The sequence below is a fragment of the Pygocentrus nattereri genome, chromosome 5, assembly GCF_015220715.1.
Source record: "Pygocentrus nattereri isolate fPygNat1 chromosome 5, fPygNat1.pri, whole genome shotgun sequence".
Lineage (NCBI taxonomy): Eukaryota > Metazoa > Chordata > Actinopteri > Characiformes > Serrasalmidae > Pygocentrus > Pygocentrus nattereri.
This window is the reverse complement of record NC_051215.1, coordinates 17,988,872-18,014,975: the sequence shown is the minus strand read 5'-3', so window position 1 is coordinate 18,014,975 and position 26,104 is coordinate 17,988,872. Positions and strand designations below refer to the sequence as shown.

The 26,104-nt window shown below is 38.2% G+C and overlaps 1 protein-coding gene across 2 annotated transcripts in view; it reads left to right on the top strand.

Moving 5' to 3' along the window:
- stox2a (storkhead box 2a) overlaps window positions 1–26,104 on the top strand; it is a 150,141-nt gene that overhangs the window by 92,696 nt on the left and 31,341 nt on the right. For both annotated transcript variants that reach the window (XM_017709049.2, XM_017709050.2), the window contains exon 2: window positions 23,675–23,827. In XM_017709049.2, the coding sequence (XP_017564538.1) occupies window positions 23,675–23,827 (153 nt within the window). The remainder of the gene's footprint in view (window positions 1–23,674; window positions 23,828–26,104) is intronic.

Below are 26,104 nucleotides of genomic sequence, written 5' to 3'. Positions count from 1 at the left end.
GTGACTTGTAGTTGGTGATGGCCTGGATGCCCTGCCACATGTGCCATGTGTCAGCAGGGTTTTGAAATTGATCATGGATTTTCTTTGAGTAGGCACGATTAGCCTCTTTTTTGGCCCGGGAGCACTTGGCTCTTGCCACCCTGAGGCTTGCGTTTTTCCCTTGACTTGAAAGCCTTGTCGCGGTTTCTCAGCAGCATGCGCACCTCTGCAGTCATCCATGGTTTCTGGTTGGAGTGAGTTGTGACAGGTTTGGAGAGAGTAACATAATCAATGCACTTGCTGATGTAGCCAGTCACTGATTCTGTGTACTCCTCCAGGTTGATGGAGTCATTGGTAGTTGCTGCTACTCTGAACATCTCCCAGTCAGTGTGCTCAAAACAGTCCTGAAGAGCAGAGATATCTCTTGGCAGCCAGGTTCTCATTTGCTTCTGGTCTGGCACATCTGATGAGCAGTCTGTATGCTGGAATGAGCATCACAGAGATGTGGTCGGAGTAGCCGTAGTGGGGGCGGGGCTCGGCCCTGTACGTGCCGGAATGTTTGTGTAAACAAGATCCAGCACGTTAGTTCCACGGGTTGCAAAGTCCACATACTGATGAAATTTGGGGAGTACTGACTTCTGATTGGCATGGTTGAAATCACCAGCAGCAATACAGTCCGTCTGGGTTTGTGTTCTGGAGGTCGCCGATAGCGCTGTACAGCTCGTTCAGTGCGGCGTTAGCATTAGTACTGGGAGCTATGTACACTGCTATTATGTACAGCGAACTTAGCTCTCTAGGCAAATAAAATGGCCTGGCTCTGACAAACGCAAACTCCACTAGCGGTGAGCGGTGACTGGAGACTAGCTGCACGTTTTTACACCATTCAGTGTTGATGTAAACACACAGGCCTCCACCTCGAGTCTTACCGCACAGCTCAGCGTTTCTGTACGCACGGAAGCACAACAGGCCGTCAAGCTGAACGGCTAAGTCCGGAGTGGAGCTCGTCGTGTGCGTCTCCATAAAAACGAAAACACAGCAGTCTCTGAACTCACGCTGCGTAGCCCACTGAATCGAAATGGAGGTAGTCCAGTTTATTCTCCAAGGAACAAAAGTTAGAGAGAAGCAGCGATGGAATGGCTGGTCCTGTGGGGCTAGCCATTAGCCTAGCACGCATGCTGGCTCACTTGTCTCGCTTCTGCCTCCTCATGCATTGCTTTCAGCCAGCAGGATCACGCAGCACCCGGGACCATAGCAGCCCTAGCTTGCGCAGCTCTTCCCGCAGCTTGCTTGGAAGCAGAGATTGTGGTTGGTTTCTCAGCTGTAGCAGGCTCTGGCGATGGTAGATGATGGTGTTGGTAGAAACAGTCGTGATATCTAGTTTTGGTCGGGTTACACGACAGACAGTAAACAAAAATAGCAAAAAAGCACTGTTTTCCTATTCCTGAACTCGCCGCTGCAGCTACTTGCCGCGCCGCCAGAAGTATGTTCGTATTAATGCATCACTAATTACTTGTGTGTTTCATGATTCAGACACACAGAATTTTAGATCATTGTCTTGTTCAGGTGTGTTTTCTTTTGCACCCTGGTTAATAGTTATGTGGTGACTGGGGGCAGTCATGGGCTGGTGGTTAGGGAACCAGCCTTGTGAACCTAGGTTGCCAGTTCAAACTCCTGAGTTGACAGTACCTGACTCAAGTGCCCTTGAGCAAGGCACCTAACTCCCAACTGCTCCCCGGGTGCCATGGATAGGGCTGCCCACCGCTGAGCAAATGTGCTCACGGCCCCCTAGCATGTGTGCTTTCACTAGTGTCTATGTGGTGTTTCACTGCATGGATGGGTCAAAAAGCAGAGGTGAAATTTCCCCACTGTGGGACTAATAAGGGTCACTTGATTTTAAATTCAGTTTGACTTAAGTGTGTGAATTGTAACAAATTTTATGGTGGATGGTAGGTTCAAATCATTGGGTGTTGATGGAGTACTACTTAATAAATACTCACTTCCATACTTTATTTTTAGTGCAAGAAAAATCTTCATATATAAAGTTATACAATGATTAAAATGGCCATTCATTTGTACAGAAACGAAGTAAAAGCAAATTTTAGTTCTTCAGACTTATTTTCTGATATAAGCAATATTAATTACTCTTGCATACCCCCTCAAATCGAGTCATGTTGATATGTAGACTTGACTTACATGAATGTTAAGTGTCAGATGTGTAGATATGACTTCCGTTTGACTAGTGTCACATGTCTGAGGTTAATTTGACTTTCATTTGATCATGTGATACCTACGGATTTATTTTTAATTTACCAAGATGTTAAATTTTCATATGTAGATTGCACTACAGTTTGACTTGTCTATGATGTGTACATCTGATTTTCATTTGACTTCTTTATTAAACATCTGATCTATAGAATTAACTTAAATTTGACTTCTTTATTAAATGTCTGTATAGATTTGACTCATGCAGTAAGAGTCATTGTGGGGGATGATACAATGTCATGTTATTGATGTTAATGATCAATGTCACAATACGCATTTCTGAAAATATCATGGACTACTTAAGGAAAACTGACTAACTGCATGTATCATTGCATAGTGAGCATAATTAGGCCTCTTTAATTGGATTTAGTACAGAGCAGTGTGGAAAAATTGACAAAAAGTCATTTCTAGTATGTATAATCACATTTAGTTCTGTGTTTATTATTATCGTATTTTTGCCATGTTTCCCACCTCTATGTGTGACTTGATTTGACTGATATATTAAATGTTTAATATACAGATTTGACATGCATTTGCATCATGTGTTGAAGAGACACATGACCAGAACCAAAATGTAACCTTTTATATATCTGTAAATATGTTTTGGAGCCTCTTACAGAGAAGTGTTTAGAGAAAAATTCCCTGATTAAAATACTAGAAAACACCCTTTCTGATATTTTGTAGGTGGTAGTAAATTCTGAAGGTACACAAACACGTTGGGGTAGATTCTTGGGTCAGCTAGTTTTACTGCCCCCTAGCTTAGCAGCCGATCTACCATAGGGCTCATGCAGATAGTTAATGCCAAATTTATTATTGTTTGACTTACCTCACTGTCTTAAAATCATAATTACAGTAGAAGTATGAATTACACAAGTTACAAAAATTACTTGTCAGATGACGTAGCTAGCTAGCTATATTGATAGCTAATATGCAAATTAGTTACCTTGCTAGACACCTTTCCTGAGTTTGGCTCCTTTTCTCTGGTTTAGAAGGCAGGTATTTGTTTAATGTTATAAAGAACAACGGAATCAGCATTACAGATATCCTAGTCATTTGGCTTTCAAATCCCTTTCAAATTCATTTGGTGTGAAGTGTTGACTGCACATTAGTAAATAAAATATAGAATTTTTTTTTCTGCAGCGTATTAATATATTTTCCTGTAGCACCTATTGTATTGCCCAGCCCTAATAATATTTATAAGCTGTTTGGGCATATTTATTGATACCTAAATCATAAAAACATATTGAAGGATTGTGCATTTCTGGATCCTAGCCCAGCTCTAGCCGCTGACTACTTTTTGACATCTTTTGTGTGGAGAAAACTGTATTTTGCAGACACTCTCACACAGAGTGTTTTACAATAGTAGTACAATTCTCATTGGTGAAGCATTGGTACTCCTGCACAGATGGGGACTTGAACTCTGGTCTCGAGTGCATAAGACAATGGTTTGTTTTTTCACACCTGGGTACACCACGCAGGCATTCAGCATGAAGGCATTCAGCCCAATTTTTTCTTATTCCCTGGCTGTTTCAGGAAAAGATAAACTACTAGGCTTTATGCTAGCTAGCAGCAGGGATGTTTTTTTGGAACACTTGTTGTTATTAAAAGAAAAATACATTTGGGGAATACACACAGTTCATCACACACACACACACACAAAAATAGTCATGATTTACCAACAATAATATTCAGTATGTTGTGAGTTTTAACAGCTCTGTTCAAAGGCTTTGACATGTTGTCTGTAGATGTGTAGGAGCAGTCTATATCAAAACAAAAAAAGTCCAACCGTGGGCTGGAGGTTAGGGAACCAGTGTTGCAACCGGAAGGGCGCCTGTTCGATGCCCTCAGCTGACAGGGTGACTGAGGTGCCCTTGAGCAAGGCACCTAACCTCCAACTGCTCCCCGCTCTGGGCAAGTGTGCTCACTGCCCCCTAGCATGTGTCTTCACTAGTGTGTATGTGATGTTTCACTGCATGGATGTGTTAGATTGTGGAGATGAAATTTCCCTGTTATGGGACTAATAAGGGTCACTTAATCTTAATAACTTTGGCTTCATGAAATTGAAAATTTCCTAGAATGTATTTTCTTAATCTGTATCTGTAGTCATTGGTTGTATGATGCCTCCTGGGTACTGTAGTTAAACAGTATTGATAGATGAAAACTCAATCATTTATTCTGCTAAAATGCTGAGGTTGAGAAATATAATGCTGAGCTACTGAATGTTATAACATGAAAAATATTAATAGCTTTTTTACTTTTTAATTTTTAATTTTCTTAGTTTGAGCCTTCAGCCACAGTAGTGTAGAGGCTGAACCGCAGTTGCTCATTCCCTGTTTGAGTGGAATGATCAGTTATCTGCTCTTCTGTGACCAAGGGATAGTGAGGAGAGTGGTGTTATTATTAATTCACTGCCCTGGCATTAAATCATGACCTCCCCTCACAACTACAGCACTGTTACAGTGCTCAAACAGTCATATTTTAGTATTAGTGCATTCCTCTGCAACAAAAGTGAAAGACCACTACACTGATTCAAACGAAAGTAGATGATGTTGTTTGTGTGGCACTGGAGAGTGTGAGAATGTTAGCTTCCCAGGCTAGCTGTTTGTAGCAGCTGGCTAACTTGAAGCAGCGCTCTGTCACTCACACAGCACAGTGAATTGATGTTACTGTGGATCAAACAACATGGTGTGGACGAAACCAGTCCTGCGTGTTCGTTGATGCAAAATAAATGAGACGAGTAGATCAGACTGAAGTGAAACAAACGGTTTTATTACAGAATTCTGGAGAGGTTACAAACAGAGAACATGCATCATGTATCTCCCAAGTAAGCTCTGACCCCTTCTCATCTGACTCCCTTTTTATAGTCGCATGACCGCTCCTTCCTTACCCCAGATATCAGTAGATTCCATCAAGCCTCCAAATGTGTGTGTTAGGCATCTCACTAATCCACATCATAAAAGTTTAAGGATGCGCTCGAGACATGAGTGCATCTGCAAGGTCAGCTTAAGGTATTCCCGGTGTTTACCAACTCCCCCCGTTTTCCAGACAATGGCTCTGCTTATCTGACCAGATGAACCACATGTGTGGTGTGCTAATCCCAGTGTCTACTACTATTAGCTTCGAGGTATTTCCTGTTATCTGACGTCCTTGTGTATTCCAACATTAGTCAGCACACAGCCTTATGTGCTGACTCTTAGCTCTTAGAATTGTACAATATAACCATTAAGCGTTCAATGCTAAACATAATACATCTTAAAAAGTAATATGAACAATACTAAGGCTAATAATTCCACAATGGAAAAAGCACTGATTTCGGTTTAAACATAGCTGAAAGGAGGACTATCTGGTGCAAGAAAATCACACTGCAGCAAATGCTTTTACACAGCAAGCGTCAGATATATTGCAGTTCTTCCATCCCTTAAACTTCTATCATAGAATAGAGAAATCCAGACTGCTAGCTTGTGTTTGAATACTGTGATATGCTCTGACATGGATGTGGTAGGAGTGATGGCAGAAAGGCAGTGTGATCCATCATTGATGTACCAAGCCAGCTAATGTTTGCTGTTTGTATTAAGCTGATGTTGCTGAGAAACAAAACAGTTTAGCACTGGTAACCAGATAGCCTAGCATTTGTCACCAGACAGCTAAAAAAAATTTTTCTTTCTTAAATTATGAATATTTTAAAAATTGCAGCCATACATTTCCAGCTGGTAAAAACAGCTAACCAGAAACTTTCTTCCACTCTCCCATGACAGATTTGTAAAATGTTCCATTGCTTGGCAAGTGTTTGTCATGTGCTGACCACAAAGGATAGTTGAACAGCAATTAACTACTCAAGAGCAAAGATCAGCAATCGAACTCGTAAGAAATAATGATTTGATATTTATCGCGATATGTATTAATATCAAATGAAAAGAAGATAACATTTTTTGGCCATTTTGCCAGTCCTAAGGGTAACTTTTTGGAAGACTTGGGTCCTGTCTGTATTCTGGCATATATCTAACTCTGCCATAACCATAAGAACATCATATCAGCAGTCAAATATTTTGGTAGTAGCATGATAGTCTGGGGCTCCATTGTTTCTGCAGAACCTGGATCACTGTTGATGGAACCATGACCTCTGCTGACCTCACCCATCAGTTTGTGACCTAATCATCAAGCGCAGTTGGTTCACATAGCAGAAGAGTGATCCAAAGCACACAAGCAAGTCCACCTCCAAGTCCAAAAGAAACAAAATTAAGGTTCTGGAGTGGCTGAGTCAAAGCCAATTACTTTTTCACATGGGTGGTGTAGGTTTTGAATAAAAATAAGCATTTATCTTAAAAATGGAACACTCATTTAAAAGCTGCATTTTGTGTTTACTTGGGTTGTCTTTATCTTATTAAAATTAGCTGGATGATCTGAAACATTTAAATGGGACAATCTTTTTACTAGAATCTTTTTACTAATATAACTGTAAGAAAATGAAAGAGCTGTCTTCAGATTTGGGGAAATGGGGACAAATGCAATTAACACAAAGCAACGTAATTATGTAATTAACCCATAAATTACATGTTGGACACTACTTTTATGCCATAATTCTCTTCTAAATATCAGGTGAAGATTTGACTTCCATTCAGCTTGTATGTTGTGTGTATGTTATGTAGATTTGACCTCCATTTGACTTGAATGATAAGTGTCTGATGTGTATATTTCACTTGCATTTGACTGGTGCGAGCCTTAAGGCTGAGTCTGGATGGAGGACTGCGCAAGGAAGTTCAAACACTCATCAGACACAGTCTGCTCTGCGTAAGCTGCTTCGCCGACACTGTGAACCAGAGATGAACTCGGGCTTGAGCAGACAAGGAGGGGTAAATCTCAGACAGATGAGAGAGAGTGAATGCAAAAACCAGACAGATGGAGATGGAGAAAAAGAGAAAAAAGGGAATATTTTGAAGGAATGGCAAGATCTGTCTGTGTGAAGTGCCTGACATTGAAAGAGACCTAGATTCATGAGCATAGATCATGAGCATAGGTCCAATTTTTGTATTATTTGTTTACAAGCCCAGTTCCAAAAGGCCTTAACATAAGGTAAAATTCAAATAAAATTTGAAAGCAGTGATTTGTAAACAGTGTTTTAGAGGCACTTCATTGAAAACAGCACAGAGAAGAGATGTATTATTTTACCTTATCATATATTTTGTACATACATGATAATTACAAATTTGATGCCTCTAACACATTCCAAAAATCAAGACTAGGGCGTTGTTAGTGTGTGACTGGGAGGTTTGTGGAATAATCAAATCACCTGAACTTTTCACAGGGAAACAGGTGAATAGACAACAGTATTAAAGGAACACTCACAAAAGGCTCAATTACCACTTTGTGACAGTGTAAGCAAATGGTCCAGTAGTTTTAAACACGTTTCTCAATGCATGATTGCAAGGAATTTAGAGATTTTACCATCTACAGTCTGTGACATTATTAAAGACTCTCGAGAAATCTCAAAATGGGAAAAGCCAAAAACCAATATTGAATGCCCACGACCTTCAATTCCTCAATAGGCAAGGAAACTGTCATGCTTCTGTAATAAATATGACCACATGGGCTAAAGACATTTTCTACAAATCCATCTACAAATGCAAGACTCTACTACACAAAGTGGAAACCATAAATCAAAATCAGAAACGTCCAGAAATGCCACCAACTTCTCTGTAGTAAAACTTCATTTGAGATGGACTGACGAAAATTGGAAATGTATGTTGTGGTCTGCTGAGTCCTTGCTTGTTATATCAAGCAAGAATGAGAAAAAATGCCACTTTCACAGCTGCAACATTTGGTGTTATCAGTTCCCTATTGAGCATTGTTAAAAGGTGATGTAACACAGTGGTAAACATATCTCTGTGCTAACTTTTTTGGAACATATTGAGATTGAGATTCAGAATGAGCATATATAAACAAAAACAATAAATTTAAAGTTGAAGCAGGAAATTTGTCTTTTCACTGTTTTCAATTAAATACAGATCAGAAAGTTCTGTCTGTTTTTACTTACATTTGTCCTACTGTCCCAATGTTTTTGGAACTGAATTTCTGTTTTATTATTAGTTTGTGTATTATTTCGTATGATGGTGGAGAAATCTATGTTACTCTGTTAAAAGCATCTGACTAAAAGACCTTGATGAAGTCTTAAGGATGTAGAAATGCACACATTTTCAGATTTGATATGATTTTCAGTACTGAGATAAAGGAAGAGAGTTCCATAGTTATTAAGCATTACACTTAGAGATCTGACCCCAAAACTGGAGTGTTTAAAGGCAGGGACCACCAAGAGGCCCACGTTAGAAGACCTCAGAGAACAAGCAGAGGTATAAGGGGAAATAAGAGGTCAGTTATATAAATTTATATTTATATTATATTATATTTATATTAATTTATATAAATCCACATAAATCTATGTAAATGTTATGAAGTCAGTAGAGGGTTAATAATGTTAAAATGTGTTGTTTTTACATGTTAAAATTTTGTTATCTGATTCTACAGAGCTTTATAGTGTGTGGCTCAGATTATAAAAGTCGTCCATTGTCAAAATAGAGCCCAAAAAATCACAACCCCAAGAATTACCTGAAGCTCTTCAGAAAAAAAGCTCAGTCATTTGAGCACAGATGAATCCATAGTGTAAGCCTTACTTCCTCACCTCCCACTTTACTCTAACAGGCTGCACCCAGATGCCTAGTTTTGATCATTGACAGTAGTTTCTGCAATAGAGACATAGAATTTCCAGTGAGAGTCGCTCAGAAGAGAGCGAGAGGCATATTAATCATGTTTTTTTAATATTTTTTTACACTATGCTAAAAAACATTATTACAAAGCTTATTATTAATGACCCCATGATTTCACTGAGGCCCTGATGCCAGCTTCAGGTAGTAGGTGGTGGTATGGCCAAAGATTTATATCATGGTACAATTAAAATTTTATTTTTTAGTTTTTTAGTTTTTGTTCCACCTTAAATGAAGTGGCATGCTGGCACCAGAACAGGCCTAAATGTAACTGCTACACCGTTAAAAGTGGAATACAAAACTCAAATTAGAGGCCAACTTCAGCGTTGTCAAAATTCTGAGGTTATTTTTTAAATGTGCATCGCATACACTTGTGCCTCTGAGCATTAGACAATGTTGAGATTTGTAAAACTGTTCATGAACTGCCCCACAGCTTGTTTTAGGCACAAGACCCAGAGACCACATTGTGATCTGCTTCAGATGCAACAGATTAGACAGTAGGAGGTGATCAAGGGTCAGCTGCATTTCCATTTAAAATCTGGCACATCACTGGCTCGGCCACTCAAGACTAATACCATAGTTTGCACTGTTTGTATGTTGCATTATCTGTGTTTATTTGTGGTATACCAGTAAAAAGGTTATGACAAAACTCATACCTGAGGAAGAATTACTTTTATCTACTATACACTACTATCATTGCTTACTTTACAGGAGAAGGAAGAGCTCTCTTAATGTTCAATGGAAGTTAATGGAAGAATTTTTTTATCAAAGTAATTCTGGAACATTTCTGTTCATTCATTTATTGTGAACTATGTATACATTGTAAAACAGAGCTGGATATACAAGGTTTTCTTCTAACAAAACTTGCATTGGTTTGCAAAGGTTTGCATTGGAGGGAGGATCTGAAAAATGTGGAAGGATCACACAAAATTTGATGGAACTTTTAAAGTGCAGCTGATTACACACACAAACATGCCACTCTATTAAGTACACCTAGTATCTACGCTCATTGTCCATTTAATCAGCTCCACTTACCATACAGGTGCACTTAGTTCTGCAGTAATAGACTTTAGTCCAGTGCTGATGTATATTTTAAATACCTCAGTGTCACTGTTATACTGAAAATAGTCCACTAACCAAAGATATCCTGCCAACAGCATTCTGTTGGTAGCATCCTGTGAGCACTGATGGAGGACTACAGGATAACTGGCACAAACTGTGCAAAAACAGATGAACTACTGTCTTTACATCTCAAAGGTGGCCCAACAAGGCAGGATTGTCCAGTTGGACCATTGAAGAACAGGATAAAAGGGGGCTAACAAAGTATACAGAGAAACAGATGGACTACAATCTTTAGAATTACAAAGTGCACCAATGTGGTGAGTGGAGCTGATAAATGGACAATGAGTGTAGACACAAAGTACGTGTGTACCTATCGAAGTAGTTGGTGAGCGTATTCTACTCCATTTACCAAAGTTTAAACAGCCAGCAGTGGTGGTTAGATGAAGACTTAAGCCTCAAACACGAATTGTTTACCAACAGGATAAAGTTATAGAAACTGTATGTGCAATAAGATACAGCACAAAATATTATATGGTGTGACCACAATATGCACTTGAACTGCTGTTTTATTATCCATATGCTTTTTACCTGGAGTACAAGAACACTCCCGTAGAAAGTCCTGTAAAAGAATATCATTGTCTCTTCATCAATGCACTTTCATTAAGGTTGGGCACTATGATGATATGATTTTGTTACAAAAAACACACTAATCACTATACAATGTGTTTAAAGAACACAAAACTTTTGCTAAAAACATTTTTTTTTTAGGAAAGTGAGCTTTACACACACAAGAAACATCAGTGCTATATGATTAATACCACCATTTTAGAGAAAAAGTCATTTTTATTGTGTTAATGGGTTTTATTACTAAGTTTTTAAATGTGTCAATGTTGGTGCACTGTGTCTGTTCTAATGTATCAAACCTCAGAAAAACAAAATATTATTAGATGTATCATGTATTGTGAAAATCAGGCACCATGATTTCCAAAAAAGTTGTGACGCTGTGCAAAATGTAAATAAAAATACAATGCAATGATTTGCAAATCATGTAAACCATATTTTTAAAGGAAAATGCTATTAAGACAACATCAAATGTTGAAACTGACAAATTTGATTGTTTTTTGGAAAAATAAGTGCCTATTTTGAATTTGATGCCAGAAACACATTCCAAAAAAGATGGGACAGGGGCATGTTTGCTACTGTGTTTCATCACCTCTTCTTTTAAGAACACTGTAAGCATTCGGGAAATGAGGATATCAATGACTGTAGTTTTGAAAGTGAAATGTTTTCATGTTCTTGATTTCAGCTATTCATCAGTTTGGGGTTTCCTTTGTCATATTGTTGATTTTATAATGCGCCAAATGTTCTCAGTGGTGACTGGTCTTGACTGCAGGCAAGTCAGTTCAGCACCCAGACTATTTTAATGTGGATAAATGCTTTTGTAATTCATGCAGAATGTGGTTTGACATTGCTGAAATAAACAAGGCCTTCCCTGAAAAAGACATCATCTGGACAGCAGCATATGTTACCAAAATGATTGTATCATTCAGCATTAACGGTGTCTTCACAGATGTGCATGTCACCCATACCATATGCACTAATGCACCCCTATACCATCATGAATACTGGCTTTTGAACTGTGCACTGATAACAAGCTGAGTGGTCTTTAGCCTGGAGGACACAGTGTTGATTTGTCGAACCACAGGACACTTTTCCACTTCTCCTCAGTCCATTTTAAATGAACTCTGGCCCAGAGAAGGTGGCAGCATTTCTCAATCCAGCATGTACAATTTCTGCTTCACATTTAAGAGTTTTAACTTGCATTTGTGGATCCAGCAATGAACTGTTTTCATAGACAGTGGTTTCTGGACGTGTTCCTGAGCCGCAGTGATTTCCTAAAGAGAATCATGTCAGTTTTAAATGCAGTGCTACCTGCGGGCCCAAAGATCATGGCCAGCCAATACTGGTTTTAGGCCTTGTCCATTGCATACAGAAATTCTTTCAGATATAATGTCCCATAGATGATGAAAAGAAGAAGTTCTTTGCTCTTGTATGTTGAGAAATGTGAAATTGTGAAATGAGAAATTTGCTCGTGCAGTCTTTCACATAGTGGTGAACCCCTCCCCATCTTTCCCCATCTTTTAGTCTTTTGTTGTCCCTCTCTCAACTTCTTTGGAATGTGTTGGCATCAAATTCAAAATAGTAAATATTTTTCAAACAATAACATTCCTGTTTCAACATTTGTTATGTTGTCTTTATACTATTTTCATTTAAATATAGGGTTTACATGATTTGGACATCATTGTATTTAGTTTTTATTTCCATCACGTTATATGTCTAATATCAATTTAGCTTGTATTAAACTATATAGCATTCTAGTATATGCAGTAATTTGCCATTTTTTATAATTTACAAAACATAGCTGACAGAGGACTTTTCTTTTGCTACATTACGTACAACCTCTATGCACTACATTGCATAAATGTGTAAGTATGTGTGGGTTTTTATTTTGTCAAAAGCCAAAGTGATGACTCATTCATGTTCAACAGCTTAATCAGCAAACTTCAGAGCAGGAGACCTACATTTTCATATCTCTCTCTCTCTTCCTCTCTCCTTCTCTCTTCTGCTAGCTCTGACTCTTCCCCCTTCTTCTATATTGAAATGACATCATCTCAGAGGTGCTACCAACTGGCTAGTTGGCCTATAAGCAGTCAGGAGTGACAGAGAGGACAAATAAAACACACATGGAACATGCTTAAACATGCATTATAGATTACATTTTGTGAATTAGATATTTTAATTTAATAATTAACTTTTCATTTTAAATCACTTTGTATTCTGTAGCTACATACACAGTATCTGTCCTGCTTCAACACAACCCATAAAACTCCTTAACATCTACCGCAACAGCTAGCAGTGTGTGTGATATTTGTCTCATGTTTGGTCATAATGATGTTTTTAAATAATAGATGTGTGTGAGAAGAGAAGGAGAAAGAGAGGAAAAATGAGAGCAAAGAAGACAGACAGAAGGAGAAACAGGAAAGAGAAGAAGAGAGACAAACAGAAGGAGAAAGTGAGGTGAGAAGAAAAGAGACAGAACGTGAGAATGAGAAAGAGACAATAGAAGAAGAATGAAGGAGAGTGAGGAATTAAGAAAGAAACAGACTGAGAAAGAATAAGAAAGAGAGAAAAGGAAGAGAAGAAGAATACAGAGATAGATATACAAAAGAGCATGAGGGAGAAAAATAAAAGGAAGAGACTAAGAAAGAGATGATGCCTATATTGGATAACCATTTATTCCCACCCGCCCTGAATGACACTGCTTTTATTACCTGGCACAGCAGAGGTATTAAATCCCTTCATGATCTTTATAAAGATGGTATTTTTTGTAGCTTTGCTCAGTTATCAGCTGAATTCAACCTGCCCCCTTCCCACTTGTTTCGATACTTGCAAATTAGACACTGTGTCTCTTTTCTTTTTTTGGATTACATCCACCTACCTGTTGGATATCCCTTGCATGACTTTCTGTCTTTAGATCCCTTTCAAAAATGTATATCCAACATCTATTTGAAGCTTGTTAATCTGGACTCATGTTCCACGAATAAAATTAAAAGATCTTGGGAATACGAGCTGGGCATTGCCCTAACAGACCAATGGTGGGATAAGGTTATCGCCAAGGTGCAGGTAAGTGTACCTTGTGCAAGATTACATTTGATTCAATTCAAAGTATTGCCCAGAGTTCATGGAGTTCTCAGCTATCTAAATTTTATCCGAACACCACCAACGACCAATGTGATAAGCACTCTGAGAGGCAACACTGCTGTTTTACTTGAAGTGGAACCTCTTCCTTTCTTATTTCAATTCTCTTCAGACCATGCCTGATGACTTACCACCCCCCCATCTTTTTTTAATAGATTTTTTATTGTCATTTTTTAATGTATTTATTTATTTATTTTTCTCCTCTCTATCCCAATCATCCTAATCATGTATTCTCAAATTCATTTATTGGGTTAATTGTAAAATTTACTTTGGGGACTGAGGTTATTAGGTGGGTGCCACTAGTGGTAAGGGTAAGGTAAAAGGGAAAACTTAATGGAGGGAGGATAGAGAGGGAGTGGAAGGGTGTGTGGGAGGGGGGAAGAGAAAAAGGGAAAAAAGGGGAGGAGTTAGGAAAAAGGAAAACACTATAATCCAAATTAGTCCTATTATTCATTCATTTATTTGTGTTTTTTTTTCTTTTTTTCTCGTCATATTTGTGACCAAACAATAGATACTGTTTAGGCCTTTTTTCCCTTCATTGGATTTGTCCTGTTTCTTTGTTTTCCTGATGTCTTGACTCATTCCCTCAATTAAAAAAAATGAAGAAAGAGGATGAGAGCAGAAGAAGAGAGACAAAAGAAGGAGAAATGGAGAGAAGAACAAGAGCAATTGAAAAAGAGTAAAATAAATGCAACTCTTGCTCAGGTCTTTAGGATGTGCATGTACTGTCTTCATTGACTGAATCTCACCAATGACAAAGTGTTCAATTTTGTTTCTGGGTCCAATTTACTGGATGTGTAATTTACATATAATCTGCAAAAAGCTATAAATGCTTTGACCAGCTCTAAGGTGTCTTCTCCATCTAATACAGAGTTGAGAAAGAGAGAGATAGAGAAGGATAGCAAGAGAGAGTGGAGGAAGAGAGAGCAGAGTGTTAGAGAGGGGTGGAGAGAAATCCTGAAGTCGCTGCTGAGGAACATCAGGGAGCAACTGGGATGGGTTGCTATGACTACCAATCCGGCAGGCGGCTCACCAAACAGTTAGAGTGAGAGAGAGAGAGAGGCAGAGAATATGTGGCACTGAGGTGCACTGAAGGAGAGTGTTAAAAAAAAAAAGTGAGCTTGGCTGTGATTGGTCACACCTCTTCTGTCTTTGTGTGGGGTGGAGCATTCTGGGTAAATTGTCACAGCCTGAGGGGAGGAGCATGTCTGTCCTCTCTTTTCTCTTTCTCTCTTTTTTGCTTTTTCATTTTCACCATTCACTCTCTCCTTTTCCTCTTTCTCTTTTCTTCCTCTAATCTCTTTTCCTTTCCTTCTTTCTTTTTCACCCTTTCCTCTCTTTTTCCTTTTCTTCTCTATCTCCCTCATCTCTCTCTTTTCCCCTTTCCCCATCTTGTTTTCCTCTTTCTCCATTTCTTTCTGTCCTCTTTCTCCCTACGTTATCTCTCTCCTTTTCCTCTTTCTCTCTATCCTTTCTCTTCCCATTGTCCTCATTCTCCTTTTCCTCACTCTTACTTTCTCACCCTCCTCTCTCTCTCTGTCTCTCTCTCTCTCTCTATCTCTCTCTCTCTCTGTCCCCCCCTCCCCTACCCTCTTACTAAAGTAAAAGCAATAAAACCAGTGATGCTGAATTGTGCGGCTGCTGCGCTGTAATTCTGCAGATGCACCACAGACTCAGCTGTAGGTATAATCTGTACCTACGGTTGCTGCAGGATTACTACACACTCACCTTTTACACTGTACACATATGCATGCATGGTATGTATTACAGAACCAATGCTAAGCTCACACACACACACACACTCAGCGGCTCCAAGTGGATGATGTCATCCTGCATCCTGCAGTGCTAGCAGCACACCCTCCTCCATGCTTCTTTGAGGTCAGTTTTGTAGTTTCTCGGTTAAATGCTCAGCATTGATGCTAGTTGAAAAGGTAGACTGGTAGTAAAGCTTACTTGGCAATATGACAGTATGTTATTGCTATTACAGTAAATTACATTATAATATTTATGCATATTGTGGATATCATCAGTGCATACAGAACACTGAAGAACTGCATGTTTCATTACAGATAGTTTTAACACAAGCTACCAAGTGGTACAGTTCTATTGCACGTTTGAAGCTAATGATATTATCCATGAGTCCATGAGAGTATAATTGGTCATGTTTACTAGACCTTATGACATAAACCATGTCATTAGATTGCAGTTGGCAGCATACCCATATATTGAACTATAAAGTTAAAGGTTTTTTTTCTTATGGGAAAATAGCACTAAAAAGTTCTAAAGTCACTGGGCCAGTTTCATAAAGCACAGCGCTGGACTGCTCATGGCATTAAGTGCAAATAACATGACAGTAAAACCCTTGCTTAATCATAAATGAGGAACAGGCAAAGATTACCGCACATGGCCGCCTATTTCCTTATATGGTGGTATCGATTCATAACATGACAATGGTTGCAAACATGTTTGGGCCCACATGCAACAAATAGCACATACACACACACATTAAGCTGATAAACTAATATATTTAAATGACATTTTGATTTGTTTGGATGGAGCACCACGGCACACCTTGAAGCTGCTAATAAAGAAACTTATTATTTTATTTAAAGGTAAAAGCGCTATTATTTGCCAAGTCCTTTCCTTGAAATGTGTAGCTATGTTTCTAAGTAGTTTGGTTTTCTTTGTTTCTTTGTTATTGTTTCTTTCCTTTGTGCATTTTAGCACAAAACTCGAGCTTCACTTGGTCTTTAATATGTATGATCTCATTTGCATGTGGATTTTGATTGACTCTCGCCTAGGGAACAAGTAAAAATACTGCCATGGTAAAAAAGACTCATGGTGCATTTCACTGCCATGGTGAATTTATGAATAGCTCTCATTTACCATGCCGCACATTTTGCATGGCATAGTGCTGTTACTGCCTAGTTTTGTAAATCTGGCCCAATACGTTTTGTCCTTTTTCCTCGTAATGCCACTAGATCCTCTAAATTGTGAGATCATTAAGCAATCAAAATGTAAATATCGCCACTGGCAAGCTAACACCGCTATACACTGAATTCACATTATAAGACTGGCAGCCTCACTATAATACCCCACAAAGACCAACAAGCCTTGTACGGTGTGGCAGTTTTTTTTCTGGCAGTAGTAGATACAGATGAAGTATCTGGTGTACAGTACAGTATTTGTACAGTATTAGCTTTACTTTCATACAACACCATTTTACCTATTTCCACCAATTTTTAAAGTGTTTCTGCATAATTTAGTTGTTGAGATGTAACAAAGTCATTTAGAGTAGTTTGATGTGAAATGGTTCATTGCTGGGAAACTTACCAACAAAGATTTTATTGCAGTAGTGGTGATAGGAACCAGGGGTCATAATGTCTTCATTTCATTTTATTTTATTTTGTTGTATAGCCATTTTATTTATTATCCAAAAACATTAGTTCACCTACACTTGAGTTTTTTAATGTAATATTAACAGTGTTGAATTGGTTTAATATTAAAAATATATTTCTTTGGGGAAAGCTATTCTTAAAACTGTTGCAAAACAATCTCTCAGGAATCAGGCAACATATTCCCATATATAAGCCCGTACAGGCTTCACTGACACATAGTAGTAATGTATTATTGCAGTTTTTGCTGATGGGGAGGGCATCTCTGCAAACATCCTCTAAATTTAGCCACTCTTCTGTGAGCCAGAGTTCATAGTTGTTGGAGTTATAATTTTCAGGTGCTGTGTTCTATGCATATAAACTCTTGTTTTTCTATGCTGTCTTATACTATTTGCATGGGAAGTGTTAAAAATATCATAAGGAACATATGTTACAGTTGTATAATGTGTTGCTTGTTTATTGTTATTGTCATGGTAGTTTTTTTGTAATGTTGATATAGCAATAAACATACAAGCCCTCTGATCAGGCACTGTTTTTGACTGTGTTTTTGTCCTCAACAAATCCCAGGTGAGTGTTTCTGTGGCAGTGTTGGGCAGTAGCACTGCTACATGTAGCAAAACTACTAGTTTAACTACATTTCCCAGGAGTGTGGAGGTTACATCAGAGCCAGTTACTTCCTGTTTCTGCTATTGTATCAAAATAGGACTGCAGAAGTCTAAAGGGAGACCCATGAGCAAGTCCTAGATGAGTGAACTGAACTAAATGGCTAAATAAAAACTGAACTTTAATATGTTTCTAGTAATTTATGATGGAGCGTAGAAGGATGCATTCTGTTCAAAGACAACATATCAGTATATTTCTGCTTTTCTATAGCAAGTGGGTTTTGGGTAGTAGGATGCAAGTGTGACTGCTAGTGAGTGCTGACTGGTGGATAAACTGATCAGTGCATTGACAGAGTAAAACTGTTAACGCGCACTGACACCATGAGTGTTGCTATTAGAATGTCCTATAACTGGAGTATTTAAAAATACAACGGCAGTGTTGGAATATTGGATGATAATGTGTATTATGAAAACAAGTGCACAAGTGCAAAATGATATAGCACTTGCAAACCATGATTTTGCACAAAAGTTCCATATGAACCCATTCATTTTGGACTCTCTCGAGAACACCCTGTTACGTCTTACAAACTGAGAAGACATCATTGAGTGGCATTTCACTTTGCTAGAAATTCTCTGGTTATGTTTCTATGTTCCAAATCAAGTAACTTTTCAGTGAAGCTATTTTCTTTTTTGGAGGTAGCATTGACTGACTCTACATCATTGACTAAAATGTATATTTCTTTATAAATCAAGTTGTATATTCTGTGTTGTTTAGTTGAAACTGATGTTTCACTAAGTGTTGCCGCCTTGGCTACTGTTGTTACATTTGATAAGCTTATAACCCAGCATAGAGTTTTCAAAGGCAAGTGTAGACAATTTTCCCAGGGTCAGTATCATTATAATTTTAATTAGCCTCACAGACATCAGTCATGAAGCAACTTCTCTGTAGCAAGCTAAATTTAGCTAGCAGCATTTCTCTAAAGGCTAGCTTTAATGTAGCTATGAATTTTTTATGTTAAATAGCTGGTAGCTTAGCTTGTTACAACACTGTCTGTACTGTTTTGATGCAGTCCAACAAAAGTAAAATGTTTTGGTCAAAATAATGCAGGCCTATCTTTAACCAAGTCATATTATTTATATTGTTCCCCATGGTATTTTTAATATATTGCAATTCATATCACATTTGAAATATGTAGCAATATTATCAGAAATCCTAGCATTTTGTCTATATCACCCCATGTTTATCCTTCTGTATATGATAGCTTAAGTATTGCTGTGGCTGCATTTTAGTTGACAGTTTATAGTTTTAACAGGGACGAACAAGCAAGTCAAAAGTAAAACTAACATTAGACATGGGTCCAGTCTCATCCAGGCACTGTTATCATGCTGGCATCAGCAGAAAATGCAGAATGGGTTATCAAAGGGAGAATAAGAACGAATCCAGTCTAATGTCAATGTTGTTAGCTGTGCAGTTTTTCCCGTGGGATAGCGAAGTATTTGAGTAGTTTGAATACAATGCAGAAATGCATTTCTGTGAAATGCTTCAGTTAAAAATAGCTCAGGTTTAGTAGTTTTTAAAGAAAAATGTCAGCTAAAGATCATCTGATATCTGAGATCTCAAGATCAGTATCAGAGAAAAAAGGTTGTTATGTATTACAGTGATATTACAGTAATTTGTAACGATATAAGGATGTGACAAAATATAATCTTCCCTGACATATGATTTAATATAAGTGGATTGAAGTTTACTGCAATCTGCGTTTCTTTATAAATCAAATGTGAGTGTTTGTGTATGTGTTTCTCTGGATCGATATTGTCATGTGCACTATAGTTGAGGGTCTTTCTGCCTGTGCAGGAATAGGGAGCTGAATGCTGAATCGTCAGTCTAAGGTCACATCTGAACACACACTCAACATGCACCCTTGTTGACCTTCATACTGCTCTTGTTTTTTCATAATGTGAGAGATATCTGATTGGGGGGAGTGCTAAAGGAGCCACAGAAAAATCTCAACCAACTACAATTCATGGCTGTTCCTCACCTATTAAGAATAAATGATCTTTTCAGGGTTTTTCCATCCCGTTTCTAGTTATCTAAAGTTATCTTTCACTTTAACAAGATGCAGTGTTTTGTAGGACTGTTGAGTCCATAAGTTTGTTTTGTGCTTTGATCTATTTTGTCATATATATTATTTATTCTTTTGTAATATATTGCAATGGTTTTACTTTGGTGAGGTGAGAATTATGTACCTTTCAGTGTTTATGTCCTTGCGTACAGCCTTATGAGAAGTGCAGTCTAAGCATTGGCTCTATCATAGAGAAATTGAGAGTTGGAACCTTGGTGATGCCACAGCCACCCAGGAGACCAAGACAGCATAACTGGTCTTGCTGTCTCTTGGTGGGTAGAATGGATCTCCCTCTCTACCCTATCAGTCAGCATGAGATCTAGCAAACACAGGTGTCCGTTAGCTGAACAGAATTGGCAGTTAGTGTTCTCCTTCAAGCATGTTGAGCTGTTCCATGGTGTTGCTTTAGAGGCAAATTGATACCACCTAAAGATGAGGTGGCGTTAAATGTGTCTTGGAGTAAGCATGTGCTAGCCTTCACTCTCACAGCTTGGTTGTAAGGGAGAGCTATTGAGGAGGAAAACTAGGTAAAAATGAAAAAAAAATATGCACCAATCCAATTTTTCTCTCATGATACTGATTTCAATGTTTGAACTCAAGTTATTGTTCCATACTGAATGCCAGTGCATTTATATTTCGTTGTTGCAAAGTATATACACAGAAATTACCATTTTTTAATTATGCAAAATTTTAAATATTGTTTTCTTAAAAAAATGTATTAAAATTACATTACAGACATCATTAAGAAACAGCACAGAATATGCTCACATACCACAGATGTTTGATTTATTTAATAACATCAGAATTTATTCTGATACCAATCCAGATTATCACATTGTTGCATTACTTCATTCATCATGAAATGAATAAAGGCTAGCTGGTGTTTTCAAATGATGTGAAAAAATGGTAAAAGCTAAACAAACAAAAATTAAGTAAAAAGGAGTTAGAAGGTTTTCTTGTACAGTAGTGACAATGTATAGCTTCTGCTGGGAGTATTTCTTGGATTAACAGTACAATAGAGTTTTAGTGTGCACATTAATAAACATTTCTGTAAATCTGCCAGTTTAGCCAGCTTGGCTTGTTTTCAACAGTAGTCTCTGGACAGGTACAGACACAAAAATAAGACTCAAAGTTGCCTAAAACATAAATGATGAATGAGTTAACCAGGGGAAAAAAGAGTGAAAGGAAAAAAGCCAGTTTCTTGGGGTAAGCTGTTAGCCATTAGCCCGCAGAGTAAGCTGGCTTTCTGTTTGAACTATCTAAGGTGCTTTTTGCACAGCCAGCTGTTTCAGGTGATGCTGCAGTCTTGGGCTACAAGGTGAGAGACTTCTTTCATCTAAAATTGATAGAATGAACAGCTTGTAATACATTTTCTAAATTCCAGAAGCATCATCTGTTAGTTGTGAATTAAAACTTGAAGGTAAGAGATGCAGATATGAGACAAGTTACTTTTGGATGCAAAGTAACATTTTGCATTATTTTTGCCAAGCTCAGAGAAGCCTGTGCTGTGCCCAGTGCTGTGAACTTTACATTCACTGACTTTTATCTTGTTGGGGTTAAGAAGCAATATTAACACCTGTCTACATATTATTAACTTATCTTTTCACCATTTTACTAGTTTTTACTATATCTCAATAAAATATTTAAGATTTATTCAGTTATTAAATACTGATCTTATTAAAAGTGAAGGGACATCCAGAACAATACATTGTTTATCTACAAAAAGGGTTTACTTATTTGGAAATAAAAAGCGTTAAAACATTAACTGTGATTTTTTCCCAAAACTGTCAGTAAATTTGATAATATTGTGGTATGAATTATTGCCCATACAGCCCACTGTCACGATAGGCTCCTCACACTCCTCCATGTGCTTTTCTGTTTACAACCCCAATTTCAACGAAGTTGGGACGTTGTGTAAAGCATAAATAAAAACAGAATACAATGATTTGCAAGTCCTTTTCAACCAATACACTACAAAGACAAGAAATTTAATGTTCAAACTGATAAACTTCGTTGTTTTTTGCAAATATTCACTCATTTTGAATTTGATGCCTGCAACACGTTCCAAAGAAGTTGGGACAGGGGCAATAAAAGACTGGAAAAGTTGATGTTAATGCTCAAAAAACACCTGTTTGGAACATTCCACAGGTGAACAGGTTAATTGGAAACAAGTGAGTGTCATGATTGGGTATAAAGGGAGCATCCTTGAAAGGCTTAGTCATTCACAAGCAAGGATGGGGTGAGGTTCACCACTTTGTGAACAACTGCGTGAGCAAATAGTCCAACAGTTTAAGAACAACGTTTCTCAATGTGCAATTGCAAGGAATTTTGGGATTTCATCATCTGGAGAAATCTCTGCAAGTAAGCGGCAAGGCAGAAAACCAACATTGAAAGCCCGTGACCTTCGATCCCTCGGGTGGCACTGCATTAAAAAATGACATCATTCTGCAATGGATATTACCACATGGGCTCAGGAACACTTCAGAAAACCATTGTCAGTGAACACAGTTCGTTGCTCCATCTACAAGTGCAAGTTAAAACTCTGCCATGCAAAGCGAAAGCCATATATCAACAACACCCAGAAACGCCGCCAGCTTCTCTGGGCCCGAGCTCATCTAAGACGGACTGACGCAAAGTGGAAAAGTATCCTGTGGTCTGACGAGTCCACATTTCAAATTGTTTTTGGAAATCATGGATGTCGTGTCCTCTGGGCTATAGAGGAAAAGGACTGTCTGGATTGTTATCAGCGCAAAGTTCAAAAGCCAGCATCTCTGATGGTATGGCTAACTTGCACATCTGTGAAGGCACCATTAATGCTGAAAGGTACATACAGGTTTTGGAACAACATATGCTGCCATCCAAGCAACGTCTTTTTCAGGGACGTACCTGCTTGTTTCAGTAAGACAATGCCAAGCCACATTCTGCATGTGTTACAACAGCGTGGCTTCATACTAAAAGAGTACAGGTACTAGACTGGCCTACTTCCTGTGGTCCAGGAATGGGTCCTCCCATTGAAAATGTGTGGTGCATTATGAAGCGCAAAATACGACAACAGAGACCCCAGACTGTTGAGCAACTGAAATTGTACATCAAGCAAGAATGGGAAAGAATTCCACCTACAAAGCTTCAACCATTAGTGTCCTACGTTCCCAAACGCTTATTGAGTGTTGTTAAACTGAAAGGTGAGGTAACACAGTGGTAAACATGCCCCTGTCCCAACTTCTTTGGAATGTGTTGCAGGCATCAAATTCAAAATGAGTGAATATTTGCAAAAAACAACGAAGTTTATCAGTTTGAACATTAAATATCTTGTCTTTGTAGTGTATTCAATTGAATATAGGTTGAAAAGGATTTGCAAATCATTGTATTCTGTCTTTATTTATGTTTGACACAGCGTCCCAACTTCATTGGAATTGGGGTTGTACTTTCTGGTCGTCTACGTGCCTGTTTGTTTTGATTCTTCTATGTCCTGCCCCCTTGTTTCCGCATCTCCGCTCCTGATTGTTTCCACCTGTTTCCCACCTGTCCCTGTGACATTAACAACCCTGGATTTGCCCTCAATAAATCTCGCTTTTCTAAGCGCAATGCGTCCGCCTCATCGCTCCAAGTTACACCCACTACTAATAGAAAACATAAAATAATTTGTGTCTGTAACAGCTAATATAAATGTATATAATAAATCTCTCTCTCTCTCTCTCTCTCTCTCTCTCTCTCTCTCCCTTCACCTCCTCCTGTAGGTGATGTGTCTCCCATTAGTATGTCCCCGATCAGCCAGTCTCAGTTTATTCCGCTGGGAGAGATTCTCTGTTTGGCAATTTCAGCCATGAACTCTGCCCGCAAGCCCGTCACACAGGACGCCCTGATGGAGCACCTCACCACCTGCTTCCCAGGTACAGACACACACAAATGTGTACGCATACAGTGTCAGGATAAGGAGCCACACAAATGTCCCTTACGCATTATATATACAGTACTGTACAAAGGTACACCAAAACAGACCTCCCTTTCATTTGTTTAATTCCCACCATTTAGAACAAGTTATTCATTTTTCAGCATCAGAAAACAGCAGAAAACAGGCATTCAACAGACAATTATACAGAAACTCCAACAATGAATTACAACATAAAATGTTTAGTGTGGTTTCTTACAATCTCAAACACATTCAGCCCATTGTTCTCAGAACACCAGCAAAGTTTCTGTTTCATTTCTTTTTCAAGAGTGTATGTTTAGCTTACAGCTAATAATTTAAACCATAAACTACTAAATTACTAAAGCAATAAAATTAATATAGGAGCATCTCTAAAGCTTAACACTCATTGGGAATGCAAAGATATATATATTTGCACAGTTATTTAATTTGTAAACGCCCCTTATTTGAGGAGGGTCTAATTGCAGCACCATATGAGGGCGTTTCTGTGATGTAGACACACCTATAGTATAGTATACTTCATATACTAATAAAAGTCTGGTGCTGATGTGCAGGAAAGACGGGGAGACTGAGTAATTCTTATTGGTGAATTCCATATTAAAGCATAACTCCACCAACCCTCACCGCCCCTCATTTAATACAAGGAGGTGCCTTCCCTTTGCAAAGCCTTTGGCCATAATATTGCGACCCTTCCTGGTATTATTGCCATGTTAATTTTGTAATTCTACGATATTATCATCAAAATATTATGACTTTATTAAAATTTTATTCTTAAAAATACGACTTTTTTCTCAAAGTCTACTATTTTTATTTTTAATAATAGTGGCCCTAAAACTCATACAGAACAATGTGAAAAAATGGGAAAGATGAATAAGGTTGAGATCAACAAGTACTTTACAGATTATGATGTTGGTAAGTTTACTGTTACATTAACATTTTAGTACGACCTTAAAACTTGTGGAAAATAGGCACATTAGGGGCAGTCGTGGGCTGGAGGTTAGAGAACTGGCCCTGTGACTGAAAGGTTGCCGGTTCGATCCCCAGTGCTGACAGTCCATGACTGAGGTGTCCTTGAGCAAGACACCTAACCCCCAACTGCTCCCCAGGCGCCATGGGTAGGGCTGCCCACCGCTCTGGGCAAGTGTGCTCACTGCCCCTTAGTGTGTGTGTATTCACTAGTATGTATTTGGTGTTTCACTTCACAGATGGGTTAAATGCAGAGGTGGGATTAAAAAAGTATCACTTCACATGGTTGCTTGATATTCAACAATACTTAACTTTGCCAGAGTTATATTGTGCAAGTTGGCAGCACTATGGCAGCCCCTGCTGAATAGACTAAAGACTATTAGGATTAAAATCGAATGGTTTTTGCCTCCTAATGGCTAAAGTTTCCAAGTGGAATTAGAAACGTATCTGGAATCAGTCACTAGGTCGCCTGCTAAACTATTCCCTTACATTATCAACCCATCAAGAAAAGCCAAAATGCAAGAACCCCCAAGAACCAACAGAAACTCTTAATGGTTTCTATGTTTTGTTCTCATTAGGGATGCTAATATTATAATCCATTATCATACATTCATTTAAGTGACGGTTGGTATGGAGATGATTGTGTAGTACTGATGAAAACACTGCTGATTGCCAGAGGTGGATGAAGTACACAAATCATGTACTTGAGTTAAAGTAGAGATACCCAAAATATTACTCCAGTAAAAGTAGAAGTCCTTACTCTAGACCTCAACTTGAGTAAAAGTACTAAAGTATTTGCCTTCAAATGTACTTAAGTACTAAAAGATTAATTATGGCTCTGATGTCCTGTTATCATTTTTGTAACAAGATTCATTTCATGAACTCATTTTACGTGAAAATCCTCCAATGTCTCTCTTCGTAAACCAGTCTTTTAATAGAACATCATTAATTAGTCACGCTGACATCTATTAAAATGATCATAAGCACAAAACACAGAAGGCAAACAGTTTTCATCAGGTAGAACCGAGTGGTTCTGAAATCACTTTTACAAACAAGCAAAGTTTCAGATTACTTTGTAAATTAGTTACAAGTTGAATAAAAACTTGCTTTAAACTCAGGTTCACAAAGACGTTTTTCCGTTACTATATTGATCTGTAGGTCTCTGCTCATAAACGTAAACTAACCGTAACTAATTTACTATAAAATGAAAATGTTTGTATGAATTAAAAAAAAAGAAACATGCCAGTCACAACTGCATATGTGTACATATTTC